This window comes from Nerophis lumbriciformis, linkage group LG33 (assembly GCF_033978685.3).
Source record: "Nerophis lumbriciformis linkage group LG33, RoL_Nlum_v2.1, whole genome shotgun sequence".
NCBI classification, from domain to species: domain Eukaryota; kingdom Metazoa; phylum Chordata; class Actinopteri; order Syngnathiformes; family Syngnathidae; genus Nerophis; species Nerophis lumbriciformis.
Genome location: NC_084580.2, coordinates 502,909 through 515,791, shown reverse-complemented (window position 1 = coordinate 515,791; position 12,883 = coordinate 502,909). Strand labels below are relative to the sequence as shown.

Here is a 12,883-nt window from a genome sequence, read left to right as displayed (position 1 = left end):
TTACAACCCTTATTAAATTATGGAATCACCAGACTTGGAGGACATTCAATCAGTTGATTAATTTTGTAGAAAAAAAGCGGATAACAGACATGACACAAAATTATAGTCATTTCAAATGGCAACTTCCTGGCTTTAAGAAACACTGACACAAGTCAAGAAAATATAAGCTGAGAGAAAACATTATGGAATCACTCAATCTTGAGGAAAATATATCGTATCTTTCGGAGTATAAGTCGCTCCGGCCGAAAATGCATAATAAAGAAGGAAAAAAACATATATAAGTCGCATTTTTGGGGGAAATTTAATTGATAAAACCCAACACCAAGAATAGACATTTGAAAGGCAATTTAAAATAAATAAAGAATAGTGAACAACAGGCTGAATAAGTGTACGTTATATGAGGCATAAATAACCAACTGAGAACGTGCCTGGTATGTTAATGTAACATATTATGGTAAGAGTCATTCAAATAACTATAACATATAGAACATGCTATACGTTTACCAAACAATCTGTCACTCCTAATCGCTAAATCCCATGAAATCTTATACGTCTAGTCTCTTACGTGAATGAGCTAAATAACATTATTTGATATTTTATGGTAATGTGTTAATAATTTCACACATACTGTAAGTCGCTCCTGAGTATAAGTCGCACCCCCGGCCAAACTATGAAAAAAACTGCGACTTATAGTCCAAAAAATACGGTACCTTTTGAGAAAAAGATACCTAAGCACCCTGTAAATTTAAATTTTTAAAGCAAATACATTAGACTGCATCAGATTAAATCCGATCATCAGTCTGCAGTTAAAAAGGAGTATTCCCACCATAGAGAGCTGTTGCACCAGGTGGATTGACGTGAATCTTGGTTCCAACGCGAGATGTCAATTGAAATTGAAAAAAATTGTAGGATTATCAAACTTCTTCAAGGATGTACATCACTCAATGTTTCAAAATTATTTCATTGTTCACAGTCAGCCGTGTCTAAAATATGGACCAAGTACAAACAACATTAGAAGGTTGTAAGACTATGTTTACACTGCAGGTCAAAGTGGCCCAAATCAGTTTTTTTTTTTTTTTCAAAATACATTTTTTCCAGCTAAAACCGTTTACACTGCAAGTAAAACGTGATCTTTGTCAGACTCCAGTATAAACGCGCACAGGCCCCAAAGTGGCCCCAAAGTCACTCGCATGTTTAGTTCGATAAAGTGTAAACTGAGGAAATTGAACCAAAGTTGATCTGTCGAAATGATCTATGTCTTGTAGGTGAAAAGTTGACTTGTCACCGGCGCTACAAGTAAGTGATAATTGTATTATATATTTTATTTTATATCTAAATCGTCATTTTGAAACATAAGGTATCATTTTTTGATGTGACAGCAGCGTAAATCGATAAGACATCTCTGGTACCTTTTTTTCAAAAAGCTGATCATTTCGACACAAACTCGGATTACGTAAATGAGAAAGTCGCCACTACACGAGAAAACATGGATGCCAGCGAGTTAGTGGGTTTGTGCCGTGGCTGTTGTGTGGAAGAAGTAGGCAGATGATGCAAAACAACTGCAGGAGGAGGAAGAAGATCATAGTAAAAAGGAAAGTGATCACACACGAATGATGTAGCTCGCCCAAAGATAACGTAAAAGTCGCAATCAGGTTGCATTTTAAAGACATGACGACGGATGCATTGTTTAATTGCATTCTAACTCGTAAATAAACCTAAATAAAAGTCTGTTTAGACTAGACTTAGACTTAGACTTCCTTTTTATTGTCATTCAAATTTGAACTTTACAGCACAGATAAGAACGAAATTTCGTTACATAAGCTCATTGTAGTGCAGGATAAAATAAGGTGCATATATAAATAAATAAATATATATAAATATATATATAAAATAAATAAATATATATAAATATATATAAATAAATAAATAGATTACTGTACAGATAAATATATTGCACTTTTTCACATGCGTCCATGTTTTTGGATGTATGTTATATTGTCTTTTTTATTCCAGCGAGTTAATCAATTTTGGGGGGAGTTGAGGGGATAATTTAATTATGATGCGTTCAAGAGTCTTACGGCTTGAGGGAAGAAGCTGTTACAGAACCTGGAGGTTCTGCTTCGGAGGCTGTGGAACCTCTTTCTAGAGTCCAACAGTGAAAACAGTCCTTGATGGGGGTGGGAGGAGTCTTTGCAGATTTTCTGAGCCCTGGTCAGGCAGCGGCTTTTTGCGATCTCCTGGATAGGAGGAAGAGGAGTCCTGATGATCTTTTCCGCCGTCCTCACCACTCTCTGGAGAGACTTTCAGTCTGAGGCATTGCAGGCTCCAGTCCAGACAGAGAAGCTGTTGGTCAGCAGACTCTATAGTGTCTCTGTAGAATGTGGTGAGAACGGGGGGAGGGAGCTGTGCTCTTTTCATCCGACGCAAAAAGTGCATGCACTGCTGAGCTCTTTTTACAAGAGCTCCGGCGTGTAGGGACCAGGTTATATTGTCAGTTATCTGCACCCCCAGGAACTTGGCGCTGCTTACTATCTCCACCGCTGTGCCGTTGATGTAGAGTGGAGCGTGGCTGGACTGGTGCTTCCTGAAGTCAACGATGATCTCCTTGGTCTTGTTGACATTCAGGACCAGGTTGTTGGTTCTGCACCAGTCAACCAGATGTTTTACCTCCTCCCTGTAGTCCATGTCGTTGTTGTCACGAATGAGGCCCACTACTGTCGTGTCGTCCGCATACTTCACAATGTGGTTAGTAGTGGACCTGGTGCAGCAGTCATGGGTCATCAACGTGAACAGTAGAGGACTAAGGACGCAGCCCTGGGGGGAGCCGGTGCTCAGGGAGATGGCACTGGAGGTGTTGTTGCCCACTCAGTTTACAGTGCAACCAATAGGAAGTCCTCTATTCCGCCCATATTCCCAATAAAAAAACATCCAAAAAGCACCAACCATACTCAATTTACATTTCGTGACTTGAATATTATACAAGTATTAGTGACATTGTTATTATAGGCACAAACGCAAATGAACTATTTATCGTGGCGCCGTGATCACGAGCTTGAGTGCTAATGTTGACACGATCGACTGATCAGAACCAACACCAAGAACGAAGACATATTCTGACAAGTTGGTACACTTTGAAAACCAATTTAGATCCAAGAATGACAAGAACGACACAAAAAGACGCTTGGATCCACCCCCCTTTTCTTCACAAGGATTATGAGTTATTCCTAATCTAAATGGGACTATTTTAACATCCGAGCAGTCGGCATCCGAATGACCTCGCACAGTAAGTGATGTTTTGTTATGTTGGTTGGCTCTCATACATTCTGCAATGAGTGGTAATCAGTAATGTTGCTTAAAAAAAAAAGCAAATGTTGTGATGCCTTATTGAAATTAATGTGCCGCGAATGCTTACAATAATTAAAATACGTAAATATTGAATGGTATTAAAAATGTGCCTGTGACTACCTTACATACAGTATATACTTACATCACGTATATAAAACCTTAATGGAGGTGTTTGGATTATGTTTTAAGAGTTTCAAAGGGGAAATACAGCGGCTCCCATTGTAAGCGGACTTTTGATCACATTTATTCAAAATTTGGAATGCATTCAAAATAAAAAAATCCCCTGTCGTCATGTCTTTCATAATGATTGTGAATGATAGGCAAAATTCCAGGAAAAAACGGGCAGTTCCCCCATAAACACTTTGCATATTTTGTTTAAGATACATCATATATCGCCATTCGGCCTAAAAATACCAGGATATCAGTTTTGGTCTAGCCCAATTTAGACTGTTGAAAAATATCCAATCTGTCGCACTTCAGTGTTTTTGATTTAGTGTTCAATGGACCCTAAAAGGCTAGCATTTACCAAACTGCAAGAAATCCATCCATCCATCCATTTTCTACCGCTTGTCCCTTTTGGGATCGTGGGGGGTGCTGGAGCCTATCTCAGCTGCATTCGGGCGGAAGGCGGGGTACACCCTGGACAAGTCGCCACCTCATCACAGGGCCAACACAGATAGACAGACAACATTCACACACACATTCACACACTAGGGCCAATTTAGTGTTGCCAATGAACCTATTCCCAGGTGCATGTAGAAACCGCCTATTGGAAATAGGATTCAAATACAGAAAAGCTAAACGAAAGCCATCATTAACACCTAAATAGAAAAAAACACGATTACAATGGGTTAAGGAAAAGCAGTCATGGACTATAGATGAGTGGATGAAAGTCATATTCAGTGATAAATCGCAACTCTGCATAGGGCAAGGTGATAATGCTGGAACTTGTGTATGCCGTTCCAATGAGATTTGTGAAGATGACTGCCTGAAGAAAACATGCAAATTTCACAGTCCTTGATGACATGTGGCTGCATGTCAGGTACTGGCACTGCGGAGATGGCTGTTATTACATCTTCAATAAATGCACTTTTACATTGATATTTTGGAGACTTTCCTTATTCCATCAATTGAAAGGACGTTTCGTAGAGATCATGACATTTTATTTTTTTAAAGATGATATTGCATCTTGCCATAGAGCAAACGCTGTAAAAACTTTTCTTGGAGAAAGATAAATAAATACGGTCAATGTTATGGCCTGCAAATAGTCCGGACCTCAATCAAATTGAAAATCTGTGGTGGTATTTGAAGTAAACGGTCCATGGCAAGACTCCAACCTGCAAAGTTGATCTGATAACAGCAATAAGAGAAAGTAGGAGCAACATTGATTAAGAGTACTGTTTGTCACTTGTCCATGCCTCAGTGAGTGCAAGCTGTTATAAAAGCCAGAGGTGATGCAACAAAGTACGAGTGGTGTGTTGCTTTTTTTGTTTTTCATGATCCCATACTTCTTTCCACAGAATGTAGTGATTCTATATTGCTTTCACTCTGCTTGATCTAAAAATGAAACTGTTACTGACTACCAAAATGTATATTCTTGATTTATTTTAGTGTTTCTTAAAGTCAGAAAGATGCCATTTGAAATGACAATAGTTTTGTGTCATGTCTGTTATCTGCTTTTTGTCTACAAAATTAAACAATGGCATGAACATCCTCCAAGTCTTGTGATTCCATATGTTTTGCCAGGGGGCTTTATAAGATACAAATGAATAAAACCAAAGATGTTCCGAACACTACTTTATGCTGCCAATTCTGATACCGGTCACGCACTAGTGAGATGGGCTGATACCAATACCGATACAAATCACATGTATTAACATTAAATATTTTTTAAATGTATTTATGGTGAGTGCAATTGACAGTTTAACAATATCAACACAATATTTAAATAAGTCCATTATTCTCTTCCTGTGCGTGTAATATGTTGAGGCTTGTTCTCCAGTTATAATGATTCGTGCATATAATGCAGTATTTTTGCTGTGATGGAGGAGGCTATCACTAACTTAGAGGAGCGGCTCCACACTGTGTATGGAGACACATAATTAGCTGCTGGCAGCTTGTCAGCCAGGGGCCTAAAATTTAATACAGTGTCAGCCAGAAGGGACCGGCCTTTGTGATTAGATATAAAATGCATTAATTGGCCATTGCGATCTCATTTTTTTCACGAAAATCGGCCGAGCAAACATAAATACTGGAATAAAAAGTGAATGTATAGTGTTGTCCCGATACCAATATTTTGGTACCGGTACTAAAATGATTTTGATACTTTTCGGTACTTTTCTAAATAAAAAGGAACCACAAAAAATTGCCTTATTGGCTTTATTTGAACAGAAAAATCTTAGGGTACATTAAACATATGTTTCTTATTACAAGTTTGTCCTTAAATAAAATAGTTAAAATACTAGACAACTTGTTTTTTAGTAGCAAATAAACAAACAAAGGCTCCTATTTAGTCTGCTGACGTATGCAGTATCATATTGTGTAATTTATCATTCTATTATTTTGTCAAAATTATTAAGGACAAGTGGTAGAAAATTAATTGTTCATCTACTTGTTCATTTACTGTTAATATCTGCTTACTTTCTCCTTTAACATGTTCTATCTACACTTCTGTTAAAATGTAATAATCACTTATTCTTCTGTTGTTTGATACTTTACATTAGTTTTGGATGATACCACAGATTTGGGTAACAATCCGATACCAAGTAGTTACAGCATACTTGCCAACCCTCCCGAATTTTCCAGGAGACTCCCGAAATTCAGCGCCTCTCCCAAAAACCTCCCGGGACAAATATTCTCCCGAAAATCTCCCGGTTTTCAGCCAGAGCTGGAGGCCACGCCCCCTCCAGCTCCATGCAGACCTGAGTGAGGACAGCCTTTTTTCATGATGGGAGGACAACAGGGTGACAAGAACTAAATCATCCAGACTAGAGATAAATTGTATTATTATGTTTATCTTACCTGCAAATAAATATATTTATTAATTAAAAAAAAAAATAAAAAATACATTTTTACTATATTTTGCTAAAAACATCAAAATTAATTGTATTTTTATTTGTATTTTTTCTGACTCCTTATTACATCCAGCCATAGAATTATACATTTAAATAAACATGTTTGAAATAATTAATTTTAAATGATCATAATAATTCATTTAAAATGACCATATTTAATTATTAAAATAATTGCTTGTTTATCAACAACTTTAGCATTTTATTCATTACATTTTGAAGCTCTCAGAAGCCAAGTTATGTTATATTCCTTAATATTTATTTATGCAAGTTTGAAGTATCAATTATCTGAACACAGTTTTGTTTGCATATTTTCAGGATGTGTATATATATATATATATATATATATATATATATATATATATATATATATATATATATATATATATATATATATATACATACATACATACATATATATATATATATATATATATATATATATATATATATATATATATATATATATGTGTGTGTGTATGGAATGCTTGACTTGGTGAATTCTAGCTGTCAATATATTCCTCCCTTCTTAACCACGCCCCCAACCACGCCCACCCCCCCACCTACCGAAATCGGAGGTCTCAAGGTTGGCAAGTATGAGTTACAGGATCATACATTGGTCATATTCAAAGTCCTCATGTGTCCAGGGACATATTTCCTGAGTTTATAAACATTATATACATTTTTTTTAAACGAAAGAAGATGTTGTGATGCCAAAAAATATCGACGTAATCATAGTATTATCGACAAGATACGCTCTTGTACTTGGTATCATTACAGTAGATGTCAGGTGTAGATCCACCAAAGGCATTTGTTGACATTTTGATGCCGGTGAGCTACAGTGTATAGTGAAACATATTTAGCTATTCCTCGTCCTGCAGGGATGATACTTATAAGAAATGTACTTTATTTGTTGCCATGGAGACAAGGATTAGACTTTAGCCGCTAGCTAGCTAGCCATGTCTTAAAGCACCTCTTCCGGTGGGTGTTTCAGTGTTATAGCTTCACCTTTATCGTTAATTTTTAAGCTAAAATGCGTTCGTTCTCCCTTTTCTGTCTACACACTGTGTCTGCTTGTAAGTACTCCGTGATTGTGTGCTGCCGAACATGCTCGTCTGCTCGTAAACCAGCAATGACACGACGTGACGACGGGGGCGCGGGCAGATACTTTTCAGAGGCGGTATAGTACCGAATATGATTCATTATACCCGTCCACGGTTTCTCATTGTCATCCCATTCGGTTGAGTTTTTTCTTTCCCTGATGTAACATTTTTTCTCCTCTGCCCCCCTCTCCCTTGTGGAGGGGGGCACAGGTCCGGTAGCCATGGATGAAGTGCTGGCTGTCCAGAGTCGGGACCCGGGGTGGACCGCGCGCTTGTGCATCGTTTGGGGACATCTCTGCGCTGCTGACCCGTCTCTGCTCGGGATGGTCTCCTGCTGGCCCCACTATGGACTGGACTCTCACTATTATGTTAGATCCACTATGGACTGGACTTTCAACTCGCACAGTTCCAGGTAAACATTTTCATCTATTGTCCTCCACCACCGGTCACTCTTACCATGCTGGCTTTATTGACAACTATTATTGTGTTCTGGGAGAGATGACATCTCTTTGGATCAGACAATTTCCACCTTAACAGAACTGGTACCTGCACTCTGTCCGCCAACCTTGCATGCCAATCTCCCTACACAAAGCCAAACTTAACTGTCCGTCACTTATTGACGTCCCCGAGGATCTAGATCCTATGCATTCAGTTCAACCTCTGACCACCATATCCGTGTTACTGGATTTGGACCTCTCATTCACAGCAACAATTCACCCATACCTGTTATCATTATACCACGTGAGCACACCAGGCACCTCCATGATCATTCTTTTAACTTCCACAACATCTCCAATAACATGAACAATCCACAACTTCTAAAAACCAGTCAGCTGTGATATCAACTTGGTACTTTTAAACATTTGCTCCCTTTTAAACATAACTTTTTCAATAAATTATAACATTTTTGACATTGAGGGCCTAAATTACTCAAATCCAAACGCCACGCAGTGAACAGTGTGTGCAATCTATAAAATTGCGTTTACTATTAGTGTGCGTGTTGCGTGTTAAAAGTTGAAAAAGGGTGAAGACTTTCACAATTTTATGCTAGACCCACTCGACGTCCATTGCATCCGGTCTCCCCTAGAGGGGGACGGGGTCACCCACATCTGCGGTCCTCTCCAAGGTTTCTCATAGTCATTCACATTGACATCCCACTGGGTTGTGAGTTTTTTCTTGCCCTTTTGTGGGCTCTGAACCAAGGATGTCGTCATGGCTTGTGCAGCCCTTTGAGACACTCGTGATTTAGGGCTATATAAATAAACATTGATTGATTGATGTGGGATCTGAGCCGAGGATGTCGTTGTGGCTTGTGCAGCCCTTTGAGACACGATTGATTGATTGATTGATCATTAGTATTGCGTAGGGGTGTAACGGTACGTGTATTTGTATTGAACCGGTTCGGTACGGGAGTTTCGGTTCGGTTCGGAGGTGTACCGAAAGAGTTTCCACACGAACATATTAAGTAGCCGCCTCCGCTTCCTTCTGCCTCTGTCTCTGTCAGTCCTCTACACAGCACCCAGCATTGTCCCACCCACACAACCATCTGATTGGTTACAAACAGAGCGGTAACAGCCAATCAGCAGTGCGTATTCAGAGCGGTAACAGCCAATCAGCAGTGCGTATTCAGAGCGGTAACAGCCAATCAGCAGTGCGTATTCAGAGTGCATGTAGTCAGTGCTTAGCGTTTAGCAGGTAAGCATCAGGCAGCGGACTCTCCCCAAATTATAATAAATACCTCCCAGTCAACTACTAGTAACATCACTATGAGCCCGTTGACCTTCTAGAAATATGAAAGGCAGTTCAGCTCGCTCGCAGTCCTGGCTTGAGGTGAAGGCTAATTCGCTTTTAGCGTAACGTTAGCTCATTTTGCGGTGTGTATGGGTGTGTGTGTGCGTGCGTGTGTTACGGACAGCAAAGCCCTGTCTGTCTGTTATTTCACTTTACCTTTTTCTGTGTTGATTGAGCTGTGTTGAAGCAGCAAAAAAGGACATTATGTTAAATGAAGAGTGTCTGTCTGTGATAGTTGATATAATAATGTAACTGCATCATTAAGCCTACATGAACTCCATGGTGTTCAGGGATGAATAGTATCTCCTATTGCTATTGTACCATTTTTTCAGCTATAGTTACATTAATCATTAGAAATGCAGCAGCCTAGTTTTGAATGGCAGGGTCCCTGCTATCCCATGTTGATAAAAATATAACATTTACATAATAAAAATCAACTACAGGCTTCCCAAATGCTGCAATAGATTAAGCATGATGAGTTGACTTGAAACCGTTTAATGTTGCACTTTTTATATGTAGAAAAAAAGTTTTGTCATTGTATTTAATCTGAGCAACAACTTGAGGCAGTTTAATGTTGATTAACGTGGGCAGAATTATTATAGCGTTCCCAGTGTTAAAAGGATAAAGCCATTGTTTACAAATTTGGTAAATAAATAACCAAAATAAATTATATTTTGTTGTTTTCTTACTGTACCAAAAATTAACCGAACCGTGACCTCTAAAATGAGGTACGCACCGAACCGAAATTTGTGTGTACCGTTACACCCCTAGTATTGCGGTACTATACTAAAACCGGTATACCGTACAACCCCAGTATAAATACATATGTGATATAAATGGAGTAATAATAAATAAAATGTATTAAATGATCCATCCATCCATCCATTTTCTACCGCTTATTCCCTTTGGGGTCGCGGGGGGCGCTGGAGCCTATCTCAGCTACAATCGGGCGGAAGGCGGTGTACACCCTGGACAAGTCGCCACCTCATCGCAGGGCCAACACAGATAGACAGACAACATTCACACACTAGGGCCAATTTAGTGTTGCCAATCAACCTATCCCCAGGTGCATGTCTTTGGAGGTGGGAGGAAGCCGGAGTACCCGGAGGGAACCCACGCAGTCACGAGGAGAACATGCAAACTCCACACAGAAAGATCCAGAGGCCAGGATTGAACTCACGACTACTCAGGACCTTCGTATTGTGAGGCAGATGCACTAACCCCTCTTCCACCGTGCTGTATTAAATGATGTTACATTAATCAAATATGGACATTAAATGAATATATCAAGACGCCATCTTATTAATAAGCAAATTGGAAGTCTTCCTTAAAAAAAATCCTGGTAAGAAAAAAAAAACATACTTATTGACGTTGAGTTCAAAATTGTGAACATTATGAACCCAAGACGGCGGTAAGGTTAAATAAGGGCATGTTTGTTCTTACCAGATTTCTTACCAGTCTTCTCCAACAAACTTCATACAAATATACTGTATACTTGTGAGAACAATTAGCCCTACTTTGGAATAATATGACACAAAATGACAGCTGTGTGCATACACAGAAGAAAATATATTTTTCAGGACAGGTACGCCGTTCAGCTCTGACACACTGGATATAATCTCAATATATTTTCTGCTAAATCATCCACAAAAAAAGGGATTTGAGTCCCTCAAAACAGGGCGTCATCCATGTCATGTGACACAAACACAGTGGAGTCAATTGTGCGTTCATCAGCAATAAGATAGCCGAGTTTCGGCTTGCACATGTTCAATAATTCACATGTTTCCAAGGAGGGAGAGACCAAAGACAACTGTGTGTTTACACAAACTATTCTTTTATGCTCCACTGAGGTGCAGTCAAATGAATATAACCATATATATGTAGGGATTTGTTAAAAAAAATAATATATATATATATATGTAATTCAAATGTTACTCACATAATGTTCGTAGAATTTAGACATCCTCGGCTTGCCGTGGTTGTTGAATATTAAAATAGCTTTTATCATGATGAACTGTGCGGATGGAAGAGGCGGGGAGGGAGTGGGGAGCAGCAAAAGGATCAGTCGGTGTGAGACTACCGTCAACCCAAAAGCCGACCGGGGACTCACGGCCAAATCCCGTCTCGATTTAAGAGTAAAGCGGGACGGCTAGGAGTGAGTAACACGCCGCTAATTCTTCATCGTCGCTTTACGGAAATGATCGTCCACGTCGAAGGGCTGCTCTCTCCCTCCTCCCCTACCCACTCAGTACGGGAGCCGAGGTAGGATACAGTTCGGCCACCCGCCACTATGTCGTGGAAACATTTTTTTTAACTAAAACAAATGTATCCACAACACACTTGGAGAGTAAAAACAAATATTCTAAAAAATCTACTTCGAGTGCATTTATTTAGCCATTTCGTGCGTGTTCTTATTATTTAGTGTAATTAACCATTTTTATTTAAGTCATGTTTATTTTGTCCCGTTTGTAATGCAAATGTTTTTTTGTTTTTTACTTAATTATTAAATCAACATAAACAATACAAGATACACTTACAATTAGTGCACCAACCCAAAAACCCTCCACCCCCATGTATTTACTCATTCTCACTCATTCACACAAAAGGGTTGTTTCCTTCTGTTATTAATATTCTGGTTCCCACAATATATACCAATGCAGTCTGCAAGGGATACAGTCCTGAAGCACATCCGGCCCACTAATAGTACTAACCTTTAACAGTTAATTTTACTCATTTTCATTAATTTCAAGTTTCTGTGTAACTGTTATTATTTTATTTTTTGTTCAATCATTTTTATTTTTATAAATGTAATGTAAATGTTAGTATTGCAACAGGAATTTCCCCAAAGTGGTGATTAGGTTTTATCTACTGAAAACAAAGCCTATCAGTCTGGCACTGCGCATGCGTGACTACATCAAAATCAAAACAATAATGGCGTCATAAACTACTTTCGCTTTTTTTGTGCTTACGACGCTTAAAAGCACCGTGTGAATTCCACACACAACCTCGGTGAATTATCATTTTTAACTAAATCAAATTTTAAGAAATGAAAACGTCCATTCAAAACGAGCTTCGATTGACTTTTGACACTGCGCGTGCGCGGTAGTTGTCGCGTCTGAGCATGCGCGAATCAGAGTCAAAACAGTAATGGTGGCACACATTAACCGTATACATTTTTGCTATTTGGATTTACACTGTATGAAAAAAAAATTGAAAAGGAATTTTACCTTTGCAACCTCATTATACTATTGGCTAAGTTGTATATTCATAAATGTAAGTTTCTCAATCCCCGACCTGTTTTTTGTGCCTTTAAAAAAGAATTAGAACTTTACTTTAAAACGCTTTCTACCTCTGACAACCAAAAAGCTGTGAAAACTATGATGCTGTGCTCCAAATGTAGAGTATTTACGGAACTTGTGTGAGCCTATGGCTTTACACACACACACACACACACACACACACACACACACACACACACACACACACACACACCGGTACATATATATATATATATATATATATATATATATATATATATATATATATATATATATATATATATATATATATATA

General features: G+C 38.6%; 1 protein-coding gene across 3 annotated transcripts in view; it reads right to left on the bottom strand.

Moving 5' to 3' along the window:
- LOC133575800 (AP-3 complex subunit sigma-1) overlaps window positions 1–11,556 on the bottom strand; it is a 38,142-nt gene extending 26,586 nt beyond the window's left edge. For all 3 annotated transcript variants that reach the window (XM_061928650.2, XM_061928651.2, XM_061928649.1), the window contains exon 1: window positions 11,250–11,556. In XM_061928650.2, coding sequence (XP_061784634.1) covers window positions 11,250–11,318 — 69 coding nt within the window. In that variant the 5' untranslated portion in view covers window positions 11,319–11,556. The remainder of the gene's footprint in view (window positions 1–11,249) is intronic.
- Between the last annotated feature and the right edge of the window lie 1,327 nt (window positions 11,557–12,883).